Source organism: Barbus barbus, assembly GCF_936440315.1.
Source record: "Barbus barbus genome assembly, chromosome: 6".
Taxonomy (NCBI): Eukaryota; Metazoa; Chordata; class Actinopteri; order Cypriniformes; family Cyprinidae; genus Barbus; species Barbus barbus.
This window is the reverse complement of record NC_136734.1, coordinates 27,702,470-27,721,748: the sequence shown is the minus strand read 5'-3', so window position 1 is coordinate 27,721,748 and position 19,279 is coordinate 27,702,470. Positions and strand designations below refer to the sequence as shown.

At 36.4% G+C, this 19,279-nt stretch overlaps 1 protein-coding gene across 1 annotated transcript; it reads right to left on the bottom strand.

The window, feature by feature from the left end:
* Positions 1-2,105: 2,105 nt before the first annotated feature.
* LOC306871481 (tumor necrosis factor receptor superfamily member 27-like) lies at positions 2,106-17,981 on the bottom strand. The gene is made up of 5 exons (XM_079419445.1): positions 17,664-17,981; positions 15,779-15,869; positions 14,816-14,994; positions 14,559-14,647; positions 2,106-3,495 (listed from the first exon to the last, which is right to left on the bottom strand). The coding sequence occupies exons 2-5, from the start codon at positions 15,860-15,862 to the stop codon at positions 3,101-3,103; spliced, it is 747 nt and encodes a 248-aa protein (XP_079275571.1). The 5' UTR covers positions 15,863-15,869; positions 17,664-17,981; the 3' UTR covers positions 2,106-3,100.
* Positions 17,982-19,279: the final 1,298 nt, after the last annotated feature.

Genomic DNA, 19,279 nt, shown 5'->3' with positions numbered 1-19,279 from the left:
TTTTACATGAATGTAAATATGAATTCGTGGTTTTTAAAACAATTCTCAATAAATGTTTAGCACAACATAATGCAGGCAGACTTATAGCGAAGTTTGGCTACAAATATGCAAAATATACAAAAAAACTAGCACCATTTTACAGTAGAAGAAAAATCACATTAATGTTAAAATGTTCAAGCTTTTAAATTAGCTTTACAAATGAAAAGCAGTATTTATCTAAGGTGCAAAAAGAGGAACAATTGCTTTAAATGCCTTTTTGGATGCGGCTCAATTTGAAGAGGTCATTGTTATGCCTCATTCCCAGCAATTTAAAATGCCAACTCTGAAACTACTCAGGAAATAAATCTAACAAACTGCTGTTTTTTTTTTGTTTAAAAAAAAAAGCACTTTAATGCCACCAGAATTAAATAGAAATTTAAAATATTTCAGAATTATAATTTTTGTTGCATTATTTTATACTTTCAAGCTCAAAGCCTATGAAGTGAGGGCCGCACATATGGAGTATAAAAACCAGTTTAGACAGAGCAAAGCCGAACATCCATTACAATACTGTACAGTTTGTGTGGCACCTGTGGCATCCCATCAGCGTCGGTCCACCAAACCACCTCATAAACATTTTTATGTATTCACAGACACACCCAATGACTAAAGAACCACCGTTAGCCCACACGATTATACTTCTACAATAAATCTCGCTCCTCAGGTGACTAACTGCAGTCTTCTTCAAAGAACTGTAATGCACGTGTTTTAAGACAGGCTTGCACACGCTGGTTGAAGTTAAATTATGTTTTTAGAAGTATCAAAAACATTGCGTCCTCTGTGCAGTTCATTTAATGTACATTAGTGGTTGTGTACTTTAATTTGTTTAATTTTGAGTTTTTGGATGAATTTAGTTAAATCCTGTCAAAAATAGTGAAGCTTGGATTAATCTCCATTCGTGTGTGTGTGTGTGTGTGTGTGTAAAATTAGAGGCACACATGCCCTTTATCACACTTTATCTTTTGCACTGCTGTAAAATAAAAAAAGCGGGAAATCTGATTTGGCTAAATTTGACATGCTCGCACTGTTTCCTTGCAGCGCTAACAGGCTATAGGCTAGATGCTATGAAAGTGTTGGAGAGATGCATTTAACAATCCCAAAAACATCCTGTGCTTATTCAAATTTAAGACAGCCAAAAACAACTTACTGATTGATATTATCACAGGCAAATATCGCATGTTGTGAGTGTGGCATGATCTATTTGTTGATAGTTAATTTTGCTAAGACACTCAGCCACATCTAAGAGTTGCTCCTAGTAACAAAATGTTAAGAAAATTCTTAGAAATGTGGGTATTTCCCCTTAATATTAAAGAAAAGATCCTAGTAAAGAAAAAAGTAATTCAGAAAGCATATTAACCCTTAAAAAGGTCTTAAGGTCCAAAATTGTTAGGAGTACGGACGAGGACTTTTAAGAGGTTTAAGAGTTTCTTTAGCAGTGGAGAAAATGGACGAAACGTTGCACACAGAGTTGCGCTCAGATTGGTCCTGAATCACTTTTAAGCTAAGACTCCTAGTTAGAAATTTTTAAGCTAAATTATGAGCTCTCTGAAAAGATTCTTAGAATCTTTAAGAATACGGGCCCTGAAGATTTGAAGCACAGAACAATTATCTGTAAGTCAAGGCAGGTTCATACATCAACCTGTGATAGCCAGAATTCCCTTCAGCATAATTGTTTTTTTTGTTTGTTTTTTTTACACATGCTGTCAGTTAAATTTAATGTACAATATATTAATAGATTTTATTATATGTTTTTTATTATATGCTGTTTTATAGTAGTAATGCAATGCCAAGGTCTAGTAATATGACACAGCTTAAAGTCTGCGTGAACCGGAAGTTTGCGACTGTTTTTACTTCTGTATTGTGACGTACTTCTGAGAGAAACAGAATACTGAATGAGGAAAATAGAGGGCATGGCTTGTTTTTTCTACTGCAAATTGATTGGATGTAGTAAAGTAGGCGTTTCATTCAGAAATGAAGCTTTGAATATAGACAGCAGGAATGAGCTTACCTCTACAAAATTTAAAGGGGTACACTATGTCCAGAACATTTGGGTTTTTAATTTTTTTAAGTCTTTCATGCTCCTCAAAGCGGCATTTATTTGATCAAAAAATACAGTAAAAATTGTGAGATATTTTTCTTTTTATATATGTATTTTAAAATGTAATTTATTCCAGCTATTTTCAGTAGTCATTACTCCAGTCTTCAGTGTCTCATGAACCTTCTAATATGCTCATTTGGTGCTCAAGAAACATTTATTATTTTTATTATCAAAGCTGAAAGCAGTTGTGCTGCTTATTGTTTTTTTTTTTTTTTTTGAGGATTCTAAACTTCATTAACCTCATTTAGAATCCACAAAAAATTAAATCAACTAATTTATAAAATATATTAACTCTCAAACAGCTGTAACACAAAGCAGCTGTACACAAAGCAGCACTGCACTCACAAACACTGCTTTATCAGGCATTATGAGCATGATGAAATGAAAATGAGACCAATGGGACCAATCACTGCAGATTAGCGCAAAGGAGGGGTTTGGAAAAATGAATCGTTGGGCGACTCGTTTGGGAGTCATTGAGCAAGTAAGGTAAAAATAAATGCATATTATAAGACAATGAAAGTGTTTTTTTGACCTTGCATGCATGTCAACCTGTTGTTGGGGACTCCCAAAACCAAAATATGACCCTTTCATTCCCATAATAGGGGCACTTTAACAGAATATGCTGAATCAATGTACTCTACCAAATGTGTTAACTGAAGCAAAAAAAAAAAAAGGAAGAAAAAGAAACAGGCACATGTAGATCTTTTCTTCTCTGCCTCTCTCCTGTTAATGTCCGTTTGTGTTTATAAGTACCTGTTTCTCACATTGCAGAAGCCTCCAACAACTACAGTAGCACACTTATTTCAATTAACTTGACATGATATATTTTTGTACTGTGTGTGTATATTGCATCTTTAAGTGTCTCATTACCATAATCGTACATTTGCAGCTGTAATCTCTTCACGTTAACAGTCTCCTTTTCCACTTTCTCTTCTTGCTCTCTTCTCTCCAGGTCCTGCAGAATCAGGCATGAGGGCACTGTGGGATATTTCTGGCTATGAAGTCTGAAGGTCTGAATGTCTGGAACTCTGGGGCGTGGGAGAGATACTGAAGGTCCAGTTCAGTACACTCTACAGGAGCATGAAGTCCCCAGGCTGTTTGCTGCTCTGTGGCACAGCAGGATCTCACTGTAGACTGTCCTTCTACCAGAGTAAGAATGACATGCTGGCTGGAGAGGGCAGAGTCTGAAGAAGAAACTTCAGGTATTTCTGTTGCCTGCATGAGGACTCCCGTTGCAGGATCTGTGCTGGCCGAGCATCGCACCAGAGGAAGAACCTCACACCCATGAAGGCCAAGATCAAAGGACATCGTGGTGACCTCATCAAACGAGCAGGGGTCCTTCAATAGCAGGCAAGGATCTTACAGGACACAGACCAAACAAGTCAGGAACACAATCATCGCATCTCTTTCTTTCTCTCTTTTAAATATATATTGTATACAAATACACATACTGTAATTATAAGCACTGATGATTTTGGTGTCATATTTCTTACTATATATTATGTCTTGTTCTCTTCTAAAAATATCTTAACCTACATGAAACAAGATAAACTTACTTGAGAATCAAAGTGTCATAAGCCCTATTTTCAGAGAAAATATCTCAAATTAAGCTAATTTGGCACTTGTTGTATGGGACCATTCTGTGATATTTTTTTCATCTATTTTTGAAAACTTGATGCTGATTGCTATCCACTGCCTTTATACTGTTTTTTTTTTTTTATCTTCTTTTGTGGTCCATTTAAAAATATGCATTATTCTTTTCTACTCTTCTGAAACGTTTGGATTTGAAATACCCCTTCAACATGCCCTTAACATGCGTCATGGTCTTACGTGATCAAGAAGGAGTGTTCAACTCAGGTCTGTCTATGAAGCACAAGAGCGATACTGCTGTTGGATAAAGATGTCAAATAAGACTGACAAACTGGCATTTTTTCTGTCAGTGAAAGTAAAGAAACTCTCCAAAAACCTTGCATAGCCTTCCTAAAGATCCGAGAAATGCATGGCTGAAGTTTGTGTGAATAAAAAGTTTTTGTTTGTTCTTCACATTTCACAACAGACTGTTTTGCTAACTTTACAAACTCACCCCAGAAACAGTATAAACATCTGAAACAGCATTTTATGACCCATTGAATATCCATTTCAATGCAAAACAACAGAGAGGAGATTGTTTCTTTCATTTTCACGGTAACTGATAATGGGATAACACTGCTAATCAGTGTCAGCACCAGGCCCCTATTAGAAACACCACATGTCATGCTGAGACTATTTTATAGGGGACATTGGATGCCCACTTTAAACAATTTGGCAAGATTCTTTAAAGTCTTCATGAAATGTCTGCAACATACTTTGGTTAAAATTCCTCAATGGTCATGTAAAATAACAGCACTTTTACCTAGTCAAAAACAGCTCTGGTCATAGCGACCTATTTCATGCATGTCTCTTTAAATGCTCATTAGCATTTAAAGAGACATGCATGAAATGGGTCGCTATGACCAGAGCTGTTTTTGACAGCTCTGATGTACACTCAACTGCTAGAGAATCCCCAGAATGCACTGTGAGAGTCGCTCGCCGAATGAATTCCCGCGTCTCACCAGAAGATGGCGCCCGTAGCTGAATCATCCATTTATTCATTTTAGGAGCGCTTGTCCACAGTGTAATACAGCAGGTACAAATTAACTGTAAATTGACAATTTACGATTACGATTCGTCTAGGTTTAATCGTAACAAAAAAATAAATAAATAAATAAATATATATGACTCCCACGCCCAGTCGTCAGACCCGAAAGATTCAAATAACAACAAAAATCAAGAAAAATGATAAACGTTTTATTAAGATAAAAGAAATTAAACAATATGAAAGTTGAATGTGTTCAAACAAAGTAACAAAAAATAAACCAATAGGTGTTATAATCTTCAGGAAGACCCAAGGCCCAAAATAACAAACAAAAACAGATAATAAATAAAGCGAACTAACTTCCCTCAAAGTATCCAAAATCAAAATACAACAACTTATCCTCCATACTCTAACAAAACAGAACGAACGGAATTTCAAAAGAAAAGGGCAGGTCAACCCTACAAAGAACACCACTGAAAATGAAGACAATAAGTATCTAACATATAAACTGCTACAACAATGGTCTGACGGCTGGAGAGGAGACAGGAGAAGTGTGACCGGCCCGGAATCGCAACAACTCGTCTTCTGGAAACGGAAGCACTGTTTTAAACCCACATAAAGGGGTGGAGCCAGCTCACAGCTAATCATCGTAATCCTGAAACAAACAACAAAATAAACACACAAAGAAATAACAATAACAAAGAAATCAAAATACAAACAATATACAAACTCAAAACATTATACGAAATTACTTAATTCCGTAACATAGGGTTTATACATAATTTCTGTGACAGAGTTCAAGATTAATCCTTCAATCTTACTATTGAAGCTGCCCGTTTCAAATGATTATTTAACAGCAAGCAAACTATGCAAAAGCGGCAGTCCTTCCGGTGCACTCAGTGTCCGAATTCACTCACTCGTTTTCATTCACTCCTTCAAGTGAACAGTATAAGTTGACTAATGTAGGGAATAGTGAATAGGTTGCAATTTCAGATACAGCCTGGGACTTACATAGAGGTGCAGCTGGATCAAAAACACTGCGTACTGATTCATCCTTGAGTTTTAACTTTTTAGCAAAACCTGCCTTGAATTGTCCTTAGTTTAGTAAGCAGTCTTGAGTAAAACGATTTGCGCAGACATGAATGAATTTAGGTGTATTCGGTATCACATTACCATAACCAAAACAAATCCAATGCATCCTCAGTGGCAGTATTTTAAAATGTATTTAGTTACCACTTCAACCCATCTTTCATACACTATTACACTCAAGGGCACAAGTGCTTTGCTAAGTGCACAAGTAGTGACTATTTTTAAATACAGAGATAGTATGTTAAAAACACATTTTAGTTCATATTCATGGTGTCCCAAAATAGCACAGTTGAGTACACTTAGTTGATCTTAAGAAGTACTAAAGAATCATTTTTAGTATATTAAGTACAAAATTATTTTAGACTTGATTATTGATTATTGTTAAAAAATAGTGAATGGATTCTTATCATTGTTGCGTGGTTGTGTCCACACACTGCTAACACACATTTATATGCAAACACCATGTTCAAGTGAATTTTGCATCCAGTGTTCACTTTAAATAGGCCTTGAATCTCTTTTTGAAGGTGATGTTTTGCCATGTGGTGTATAAGTGAAAGTGACATTACATACGGCCAAGTATGGTGACCCATACTCAGAATTTGTGCTCTGCATTTAACCCATCCAAAGTGCACACACACAGCAGTGAACACACACACACACACACACACCGTGAACACACACCCGGAGCAGTGGGCAGCCATTTATGCTGCGGCGCCCGGGGAGCAGTTGTGGGTTCGGTGCCTTGCTCAAGGGCACCTCAGTCGTGGTATTGAGGGTGGAGAGAGCGTTGTGCATTCACCCCCCCCCCCCCCTCCCCTATTTATGTCAGTAAATAGTAAAAGTGTTAAGCTTACTGATTTATATGAAATGGACAATTGAAAAAAAATCAGTGGTCAAAAGAATGATTTGTTTAAAGATTCAGTTCTCAAGTTCAACTCACTGACTCAGTGACCACTGGAGAGGAAGATTATTATTAGTCATTTATAACTCCATTTCATTACATAAATTGTGTGGCTGCAGAAGACTTGGAATATAACACACAAGTCCAGTGAACTACTTTTTAGTGCCATTTTTGGTGCTTAACATGCAAGATCACAATTTATTCATAATTCTTCTTAGTGTTCCACTTAAAATCAACACGATATGGGTTAGAAATGACATGAGAGTGAATAAATCATGATGGAATTTTCTTGTTTATGCAAACTATTCTTTTAAAAAACAACCAACAGATTCCAAAGATTTTAGAACCTGCACTCATCAACAATAAATGGATATGAATTAATTGCTCAGTAAATATCTCAATGATTCTCGCTTTTAAAAACACATCAACCACAGCTGGGTCATTCTATGTCAACCGGAGGTGCCTGCCTCAAATTTTTAAAGTGCCCCTATTATGGGAAATGAAAGTTTTGTATTTTGGTTTTGGTAGTCCCCAACAACAGGTTGACATGCATGCAAGGTCAAAAAACATTTTCATTGTCTTATAATATGCATTTATGTTTACCTTACTAGCTCAAGGACTCCCAAAAATTCACTCAACGATTAATTTACCCAAACCCCTCCTTTGCATGATGCTAATCTGCAGTGATTGGTCCGATTCAGTGGCGTAACTACAGACAGTGCAGCCGCACTGGGGCCCGTGTGGCGGGGGGGGGGGGGGGGGGGGGGGGGGGGTATTCTATATCTATATTAATATATAGTATATTAATATAGATATAGAAATATCAATAATTCATACCAAGAGTTCACAGTAGTGAACAAATACATACATTTTCTAATCCACCCTTGTATAGTTTTTTTTTCTCATTAAAACCAAAGCGGTGTTCATCAGTGATTGTATATCAAGAGCAAGGACACGTATGTGTGCATTTTGTTTTGCATTTTGTCAATGTTGTTAGCAACATTGATTGTTATTGAATGGAGATGTTTCTTTCTTTTGGGTACATCCGAACATGCGTGCCGCGAGATGGTCGTGCACTCTTGCCTCTCGGAGAGGAATGCAGTTGCCGTGATTCCTGCGTGTTTGTGTGTGTGCTGGAGAGAGACGCACGCAAAGAGAACTGTACTGTCTTTAGCCAAAAAATGGCAGATACCAAACGGCTAAATTCTTCTTCACTCCTGAAAGATACCAAAATGTTGCTATGGTTACAAATGCGGGAGTGACTGCTGTTCTGTACACACATGGAATGATAATTTACGGCACTCACTCCCACATTTAAATGCAGCTGTCCGCTTTTTTGTAGAGGGGGGTCAAAATGGCAATTTTCACCTGAGATTCAGAGACAAATTACAGAGGGGTAAAAATGACTTCAGAATGATGGCAGCATCATAATGTTACATTTGCACAGAGATTGGTAGGTCTATTAGTAAAATCTGTTGACTTTAGCAATCTTTGTTGCATAATGTGGTGACCATTCAAAATTGGGAATGCGCACTTTAAGTTTTTTTTCTCCAAAGTTTGCAGGCCTGTAACTCAAAAAGTATTAAAGATATCTTATGCCATTTTAGATATTGGGTCTTAACAAACATTTATTTTGACGTCTTCATTTTTAAGGCCCTATATTGTTCAGTTCCAGAGGTATTGGAATTTCAATATGGCTCCAGGAGTAAAGTTTTAAATTGTACACATTTTCAGTGGTCAAAAACCAAATTTGCAAAAATATGATACTTCTTTTCTTTCAAAGAGGAATGTCTGAAAAACAAATAATGTTGAATTAGAAATGTATCTTGTTTCCTTCTGTCAAAAGAACTGCATTGAACATAACTGTCCGAGTGCCATAAATATTCTGTTTCCAAAGTTTGCGTGCCTATAACTCATGAAGTATTAAAGATATTGCAATATGATTTTAGATTCTAGATCTTAATAAACTTTTTTTGAATCTTCATTTTCAAGGCTTTACATCATTCAGTCCCAAAGATAGGGGAGTCTCAATGAATCTCCAGATTGTTGAATATTACCCATTTTCAGTGGTCAAAAACCAAATGTTGGTCACTTTGTATGCAGCCTATACTTATTTAATTTAAAGAACAATGTCTGAAGAATAAATAATGTTGAAATTAGAATAGTATCTTGTTTCCCTCTATCCAAACATTATGTATAAAACATACCTGTCGGAGTGCTAAAAATGCACTGAAATGGACAAGCTTAGTCACATTACCTTTCTTTTAGTAGTCTATTCATAAGATTCTATATTTGAATCAGTTTCGGGGATATTCTGAAGAAGGGATTTTGTTCATTTTAATAGCTTCTGAAGCTACCAAGAGTTCAGATATGCAGTATTATAACATGTTTGAAACAAATCCCATGCCTCCTAGGGAAAAAGTGGCTGTTTTTGCCACATTGCATTCACATCAATAAACCAAGATTTTTCCTCATCTGGATTAATTATTAGAATTTCCTTTTTTTTATAATTATATAATGTGAAGCTTCATCAGATTAAGTAGTATCTACTGTTTACGGGCATATTTGGCCGAATCACTGATAGTACCTCGAATATTTAAAATCTCCCACATTTGGAATAATTAACACTGGGTAATTCTACGAATTCTTCAGATATTCTGCTTTAAATACAACTAGATAAAGTTTGTCAAGAAAAAGTTTAGGTTGGCTTGAGAAAGCCTAGCCTGAAAGTTTAAAGCAGCTGTAAAATCTTGAAATTTGAAAATTTAGATAGATTAGAAAATTAGCATGTTGCTAGTATGATTAGCATGCAGTTAGTTGTCTAGCATGACTGTTGACATGATTAACATGTTGTTGTTTAGCATAGTTAACGGGCGAATTCCAAATGTCTTTTTTGCACCCTTAAAGGGCACTTCGGGAAGGGGACGCCATTTGTAGGGACGTTCCAAATGAAAGTGAACACTATAATCCCTTCACGAAGGGCTCTTCCAGAAGTCCGTTAGCGAAGGGAACATGCCATGGTCACTTCACGGACTTTACATACAAACGTAAGAAGAATAAGCTAATTAAATGTCTTTATTTTCATGTATACAAAATAATTTAATCAGTGAAACAAATATGCTTAAAGACTGTATGGCAAGCAAGTTTAATTTGAAAAAAAAAATATTAGTAATAAGACAATTAAACAGTATTTGAATAAAATAACAAGAAGAAATATTTATTTGCAACAACTTTTGGAGCGCTGAATGCTGCATGCACGCACAGCGTTGTCAAGGTAACACTTTGTCCATCATTCCCTTTGCCAAGGGAGTTCCAAACGCTTATGAGACAGTAATGCCCTGCACCCTTCAAAGAACACACTTCAAGGGCTTTGCCCTTCGAAGGGAGTAGGGCATAGGGATGCTCACTTCCGTTTGGAATTTGCCCAACATGTTGCTAATCATGTTTCTAGAATGATTAGCATGTTGTTAACATTATTGCCATGTTGTTGATTAGCATGTAGTTAGAATGTTGCTAATCATGTTTCTAGCATGATTAGCATTTAACTAGCTAGTTAAATGGTGGGAGTGTAACGGTGCTAGCATTTAACTAGCATAACTAGCATGAAGTTAGCATGTTGATAGCATGTTCCTAGCATAATTCTGGCATGTTGTATACGTGTGTGTGTGTGTGTGTGTGTGTGTGTGTGTATTTATATATAAATATTAGGAGTGTAACATTATGTAGTCGTTTGGAATGCAGCTGTTGAAGGGAGAGATGTAATTTCCTCATTATCTTCAGCTGGGATGTTCCCGTGACAACTCAGCACGTTGTCCATCAGCAGACGTCGCTGTTTTAATATCATAAATGTCTATTTATTGTTCTTAGCATAACTGTTGGAAACAAACATACATTTTATATTTTAAAAAATATGCTATATAATATATAAAAAATAAAATGGTAGGACTTTATTTTACAGAACGTGTACTTCCCTGGTACATACATGGTAAATATCTTGTATCTACAGGCAAATGAGTGGTAACACAAAGTACTTACCTGAAGTGTATGTACATGGTAACGAATAAGAAACACGGCTGTACTTAACAGTCGTACATGCATGGTAATTAGTTTGTACATACAGACAAGTAAGAAGGGTCACTTAAAGGTAGTGCCCGTACATGGTAACTAATTAGATACTTTACTGTACTTACTAATGTATATACATGGTAAATATGTAGTACTTACAGATAAGTGGGTACAAACAGGCAGGTCCTTACAGTATCCATATATGGTAACTAATAAGACACATTACTGTACATACTAATGATATTCACATGGTAAATATGTAGCACCTACGGAAAAATGTGTTATTATGTGGTAACAAACAAGACACATACTGTACTTGGTATACACATGGTAAATATATAGTACAAGTGTGGGTTAATGTTGAATTGCTCTCCACAACAGTGCTTACAAAGTTTGAAGAATTGGTAATTCCTTTATCTAAAATGGTGCACTTTTTTTACAGTCCTATTTCCATATACTTACTATGTACCATCTACCATCAATTACTCAATAAGTACCTTGGTCCATGTTTATACCCCCAACTTGAGTACAGCATAACTTATTCTGTACATTAACTAATAGGTACATACACCAGTACTTGCATAGTAAGTATATGGAAATAGGACTGTCGCAGCCGATTTTGAGCAACTGACCTCGGCGGCTGGTCTCGTTTTGCTCTCGTACTTTGATGGCACATGTGATCGTAAGGCAGCTGCAGCGCCGATCAAAGTCAGACAAATATTCTAATCAGTATGCATTGCTTTTGTCAGGCAGCAGCCAATCTTTGCTGCAACGCATGAAGTCGAACAAGCCCATTAGGTGTGTTCGACTTGAAGCGGCACTGCACAGAATGATGTATGACAAAGTACTGCGAGAACGATAAGAGAGCAGACGGATCCTTAAGCTTTCGAATCGCTCTCGCGATACTTTGATGTCATACACTGATCATTCTGCACAGCGCAGCTTCAAGTCGAACACACCTAATGAGGAAATTATGCTCCCTTTGCCAAGTGTAAAAGTTGTAAGCCTTTTGTTCCGCAGACGTTTTTTTTTATCCGCCATCTCTATCTTTCTGTCGTCACTTGGCTCGGCTGATGTCTGTCAAGTGGGTGTCTGTCACACTCCCCTTACTGCTGACTTTTAAAAAAAAATTTTTTGCACACTGACCCACATTTGGTTTTGACCATTGAAAATGTGTACAATTGAACGATTTACCCCAGGAGCCATATTGAGATCCCAATATCTCTGGAACCAAACCATATAGGGCCTTAAAAATTAAGATGCCAAAAGAAAAGTTTAAGAACTAAAATCTAAAAGGGCATTAAGATATCTTTATTACTTTAATAGTTTAATACTGCAAACATGAAAAGTGCTCTTTCCCCATTTTTGAATGGTCACCACTGGCACATAATGCAACAAAGATTGCTAAAGTCAACAGATTTTACTAATAAACCTACCAATCTCTGTGTAAAAGGAACAACACGATGCTGCCATCTTTCTGAAGTCCTTTTTAGCCCCCTGTAGATTGGCTCTGAATCCCAGGTTAAAATTGCCCTTTTGACCCCCCCTCTACAAAAAAGTGGTTTACTCAGTAAATATTCATCCATGACATTTAATATTTTGGCTTTCATTACTATACATGCTTATCTTTCTTCAGAAAAAAATATTAGCAAAATCAAAAATTTGAGCCAGGGAAGTTTCTGAAATTTGGTTGACTTGACACGGAACAACCTAGCTGTCTTATTTTGTTGCCTTCCGTTTCTTGCTAAGCACTCCTCTTCCTGTTGCTGGTCGTGTATCTGATCAGCAGAATGCTAAAAGACCTCTGTCAATCCATGATGAAGTGGGTTCAGGGAGGATCAACCCTTAGTCCACTTTCAAAGAGCATTGACTGATCCTTGCTGGATAAATACCATTGCCTTTACTTCACCCGTAATCACATTGAAAGAATAAAAGAGAATAGAGATAAAACAGTGAGAAAAGGAGTAAAAGTACTGAAGCTCAGATAAGATCACGAGAGAATGAGTGTATGCAGAGGTGAAGAGAGTACCACAACCTTTAGAGGATGAAAACGTGCAGCGTGTCTTTAAGCGTGAAATTAAAAGGTGAATGTTAAAAGAACATATTTACAATACATAGGCATGGGTTTGCATTTCAGGATGTGGAAATCTTAAGTCTTAATAGGATAGTCTTAAATGGATAGTTCACACAAAAATGGGGGGGGGGGGGTTATTCTTTATAACAACTTGCTTACTTTCTTCATTCTTTCAAGCAGACATATGTATTACATTTATATTAATCCTTATTAGCAGTTCAGTGATTGTCTCTCTTTCTTTTGTTGTTTGATTAACATTTAAAACCAAATGCATGGATGCAATATACTGATGATATTCTTTCAACTGCTTCTGTTCACTTAACGTATCCAAATGTGTTTACATGAATACTCATCAAAACGGACAATTTGAAATCATTTTGTGTGTATATCTCCGTTCATGTGCGATAAAACACAAAAAGAACTGAATTCAGTACTTGTGCGCTGTCTGAGAGGCGGCTTTCTGTGTGCGTGCTCATTTTCATTTTTGTGTGAACTATCCTTTTAACATGGGTGCTTAAAAAAATTCAGGCTGTGAAACTTAAATAGCTTAAATATCGGGGGGTTTTTCACTTAAAGTGAGCCATTACAAAATTATCATTAAACTATTATTGATCCTTAAATGCATTAATGTTTCGCCAATCATTATTACTTATTCGAGTCTTTAGCGACCCGGACCTATATATCCAACATGGATGGATGTCTAACTGCTACAATAGCAAAGCAATTATATAAAGAACAATTACAGAAGAACACAAGCATAATTTGTTACCTTTTGAAATTAAAAGGGTTCCATTTGAGAAGATTCACCACATCCACCATAAATTACGGTGACATTTATATTTCATTGCATGCAGTAATTGCTCTGCAGTAAAGCCATTCAAACCAGTTCATTTTTTGCTGATGATATTCTTTTGTTTTATGCCTGCCGTAATTTTGAGTGAAACCTCATGTCACCATTGTTTATCAAACAGTGCCACTTCAAGGAATAAAGGTGCATTGTACGTATTGAGTCAGATATGTAAACATAGTTGCGCAGGGGAAAAAAATACACATTTACATTCCTCGGGTCTGTAGCGACCCTATACACCTTTTACAAAAAATTAATCAGAAAACAGGCATTCTTTTATATTTTATTATTTTTTCTTGTTATATTGTTTATAATGAATAGATTGAGGAATACTAAGAAAGTTGATGTCTAACTTTAAAAAATTAAGGAGGGTGAGGGTAGAGAATGATCTCGCAATTTAAGGGTTAAACCACAAACTTTTTTTGTTCACAATCTCAGGTGCCAGGTGATCTACTGCCATTTTATTAAATTCGCCCAAATGGATACTCATTAAAATGACCTTTTGTTATCTACAGAAGAAGGAATCTCTCAAACGGGCTTGCAATAACCTGAGGATGAATAAATGACAGAATTTTCATTTTCACTTAACTTCAGACTAATGCTAGGAATCCCTGTATCATTAGATTGATTGAGCATCATATTTGCCACAGTCCAACCCTGAAGCTCTGTTTATGGGGCAGTTAAATAGGATGCATTTTGTTCAAAAACAGTTGGATGTAGCGTAACAGAATTGAACAGAGCACAGGGAGTCTGGAGACATGCTTTTAACTTGACACGGTGCTCGGACTCAATCGTGATGGCGTAAGTTGTGTATTTCAGTATGTTACTCACGGCTACACTGTATGTTTCTGAAGGGTGCAGGGCCACATGGAAGGCATTCCAAATCTTCCAGTCCATCCAGTCGCAATTTGCTGTAGAAACTTTCATTTGAGAAAAAAAGGTTTTGGTTTGAAAACCAGGATACAGGTGAGGTGTGTGTGAGTCTGAAGTTGCATGCAATCAGTCATGTGTGGGTTGATCACAATTATCAGCTATAAACGTCATGTTTCATAAAGGTTGTTTTGTGAGGGCGTGTGAGAAAGTCTCACCCAGGGAGGCAGTTTCCACACACTGAATTGTCTGTGTGTGTGCAGTGCTTGATTTGGTGTCTGTTGAGTCTGCGGCAGTTCTGGCACGGTGCACAAGGGTGAGAACCCCAGGCTTCCTTAAACCACCGAACATCACATATGGCGCACACTGCCGACACACCTACACCATAACCACAGTCCTAACAGCCCACAAGCACACAAACATAATCAGTAATATGATAAGTGCATTGGATGTGTCAATTTTTTTCTGAGAACGCATCTTTGTAACCTTGCCCTGTTTGCAAGTCATTTAAGGTCATGCGTAAGCCTCTGGTGGTAGGGATGTGATACTACAGCATCCTTACATAGTCCACAAATTGGGGATCTCTTTGGACATTTTTAACATGTTAGGTCTTCATATGTACATAAAACAGACCAGTTAATAATAATTGTATAGGTACAACTACATTTACTTCAAAACAGAAGACAATTGCAATTTTCATCAATTATTTGAAAAAAATCCACATTATCAATACTTTTCTATGCTTTATTAATATATTCTATGGTTTTTATATACATTTATTCAGCTGGGTTTTCAGGCTGGGAGAGCAGTTTGCTGACCAGCTATACCAACTCAACACAAGCCAAGACCAGCAAACTTTAGGCTTGTTGAAGCTGTCCCCACCCCCAGCGGGATAAATATTCACTGCATAATCAAATGTTTATAAATAAAACCGTATCTGCTTTACTGTATTGCAAAGTCAATCAAACAGGTTGCTGACTTTGACTGCTGGGATTCATATTAGTTTCTCTACATGCTTTTAAAAATAAGTGACGGTTAATTATGGGTGTTGTTTTCTTCACACAGCGTCTGGGCTTCTCAAATGGTGATTAACTAAGCGAATGACAGTAATCCTCAAATTTTGGGTACACAACAGGGCATTTCCCTTGCTTACTCACACCTAACATTGCTCTTTCTCTCACCTCTTTCAGTTCGTGGCCAGGTGAACATTGTGGGCACTTGTGACATTGTCCCCTGTGGTAATACTCGTCCATCAAGCAATCCATTCCATATCTAAGAGAAGAAAAAAGAAAGAGTTAAAGCATACAGCATGCAAACATGGGCTTACAATACACTAATTCAAAACTATGAGATCTGAATGAATGAATACTTGAAGTTCTTAATTGTTAATGGGCAGTAAGTTAGCAGGGGAAAAAGTGTAAATGAACTTAAAATTGTCATTTTACTTTAAAATAAAATATTTTCTATTTGAATATATTTTAAAATATCATGTAATCCTGTGATCTCAAAGCTGAATTTTTAGCATCATTACTCCAATCACATGATACTTCAGAAATCATTCTAATATGCTGATTTGCTGCTCAAAAAACAACACAACAAAACATTATTATTATGTTGAAAACAGCTTATTAGAATTTTTCAGGTTTCTTTGATGAATATAAAGTTCAGAAGAACAGAATTTATATGAAATAGAAATCTTTTGTAACATTATAAGTGTCTTTATCATCACTTTTGATCAATTTAAAGCATCCTTGCTAAATAAAAGTATTAATTTCTATACCCCCCCCCCCCCACACACACACAAAATCATTCATCAGAGAATCCTGAAAAAATTTACTGTTTTAAATATAGATAATAATAATAACAAAATGTTTCTTGAACAACAAATCAGCATATTAGAATGACTCCTGAAAGATCATTCTGAAGGACACTGCAGACTGGAGTAATGATGCTGAAAATTTTTGTTTTGATCACAGAAAATTACATTAAGAAATCAGTTAATTTTAAATAGGGCTAGTAAAAATATTTTTCACAATATGACTGCCTTTGCTGTATTTTGGATCAAATAAATGCAGGCTTGGTGAGCAGAAAATTATTATTTAAAAAACATTAGAAATCTTACTCCTAAAAAACTGACTTGTAGATTAGTGTATAGGCAAGACTATATTACAGCAAAGTTCTGGCAACTATAACTGACAGTTTTTTTTTTTTAAGTTAAGTGTACTTAGAAATAATAACTGAAATAAAATGAATTTAAAAATCAAAGCTCAAGATTAAATTCGATCTAGATATGCTAGATGAAATATATCCATGGATCTATTTATATTTTTTTGTTATTTTGTTTAGCTAGAACCATTTCCAAAACTGTTGATGCCTCGAACATTTGAATTTTAGTTTTAATGTTTCTAAGGTTTATGTTTCTAGTTTTTAAAGTATCCTACAAAAATATTTTAGACAACTGCTTGACCAGAAACTGCAAAAGCAAAAGCGTATCCTAATAATTTCACAGTCCGTATTAATAAAAAAAACAAACAAAACAACTCCATTTTCTCGTTCCAAAAAATAAAAAACCCCGATCTAATATAGCCTAGTTTAAGGTGAGTCTCTGTTTAAAATATATATTGCGTAGATTATTTTGCTCAGAATTTACAATCCGTTTCATTATTTATAGCGAATTAGCCTATTCTATTAGCGAATTAAAAAGACAATGGAAAATAAAAAAGAAGAAAGGAAAAAGCTGTCGCTAGTTTCGTGTAATGTAGGCTATAGTCAGCTTTACGTTCGTTTCAATAATAAAGAGTAATGTCCATTCACATTCATCCATTCCAGATCTCAGAACACAGAGAAACAGATCAAGCGAGAGCGCACATGGAGGTGCATCTAATACAAAAATACCTCTGTTAAATGATCTGTTGGGAATAATCTAACCGAGGCATAAAATACAAGAAAAGTGCTCAAATTTATGTAGGGCGCACTGCTACGATACAAAAGGGCAATGCACCGGCTACGTTACATCATAAATCTCCTGTAAAGTCACGTATTAGGGACAGTTTCATCCAAACTTACATTGCAGCAGGGGCAAAGCTCAGCAGTCACTTAATTCTCTATCCCATTAAAGTAACCGTCTCCTGTGGTTTTGGGTAAATTCGGTCCAGTTTCGCTTGCGGTTGAAGTTGCCCGGTGCGCGCTAGGACACACAGCATGTCCCGGCATGTTCGCACTGTGACTGAAGTCCGCTGCAGATGTGCGAGCACTCGCGGACACAGTCGAAGTCCATTCATTGAGAGATGCTCTTGAATGGAAATTACGATTCAAAAGGATTTCTCACAAAGGCCTGACTATGAATCTCATATGACATGATAGCCGTTTGAAAACTTGTTGCGCAGTCCTGCACCACAAGCAGTCGTTAGGCTATATAAATGTAATGATAGCTGCTAAATGTCTAAATGTAAATATATGATATAAGTTTTTTTTTCTTCTTAATTAATGTTCTAAGAGATTTTACTCTGTTTAACTAAGAATTTCATTATTTATCTCGCTGCAGCAACCTGTTAAGGACACAAGGGGGCGATAATGAATTTACCTATTGACCTCTGAAGCGGAGTGGAAGTGCTTAAATAGCGCAACAATTCATTTCACATTCAATTCGTTTTCATTTTGTAGCTCATAGCATTATATTACACTACGACACATTTTATTATATTACATTCCATTATTAGACTGCATTACCTTAAACTGAACGCTGCAGCTCAGTGATCAGTTGGCAAGTACATGTTTACTATGCCTTATTTGACCCGATTGAGAATTCAAGGTATCAGTTATCAGTTTTCTTTACAATTATCTCACAAACGGTTACAAAATTGTTAAGCTAAATGAAAAGTTTTTGTGCAAGGGACTGGTGTGTATGTGTTGAAAAGATAACTGCAGAGACTGGTGTGTGTGTGAGAGAGTGAGAGTGAGAGAGAGAGAGAGTAGGAGGGCACTGTAGCCTTGCATAGCAGTCAGAGTGGTTTTGGCAAAGGAGGGGAAAAAAATAGATAGAGAAAGTGGGAGAGAGTGCATGAAGGAGTATTTTTATATCCTGTCAAGAGTTATTGTGTCTGAACTGGACCAATGATTTGCACAGGTCGTTTTGTCCCTAAACCGATCTTAAGCAACTCATATTATAGAACATTATGATGTTATATTAACAGAACAGTTTCACAGATAGTTTGATCATTGTTGTCGTGAGTGCTGCCGTGGTTTTCCATGTGATCACCTCATCCCTGAATCTTATCTCAGCCCGTTTCTGTCCCCTTCCACTTCACATACATCCTTATCAGAAGTGTAGATTTACTCTGACCTCTAAAAAGATACATGGGTGTGTGTTTTGACGTCCAACTTCATATTTAAGTTTAAGACAGATGTTGTTCTACAAAGGTGCCCATGCAGACAGAGTCTGTACTGACGAACTTCAGACCAAAGCAAAAAATATTATTGATTGATTAACGCAAAGTTATTTTGTAGACATCAAACGGAAACGCCTGAATTTTATGGCCATGCAGAAATGAAGGCATGTGTGCCTGTATGAGTTTTTACATCTGTGTCTGAGTATGAATGTGTGTGTTAGTGGGAGTTTTAAATATGAAGGCTGTAGAGCAGAGCCAGACTCAGGAATAGTTCAGATAAGAAAACTTCAACCA

Coding starts and splice junctions, on each gene's coding strand:
- LOC306871481 (XM_079419445.1), bottom strand. CDS start 15,862: ATGGATTGCTTGATGGACGAGTATTACCACAGGGGACAATGTCACAAG. Junction 14,995..15,778: donor CTGGCCACGAACTGAAAGAG/GTGAGAGAAAGA, acceptor GTGGGCTGTTAG/GACTGTGGTTATGGTGTAGG. Junction 14,648..14,815: donor TGTGGAAACTGCCTCCCTGG/GTGAGACTTTCT, acceptor CTCAAATGAAAG/TTTCTACAGCAAATTGCGAC.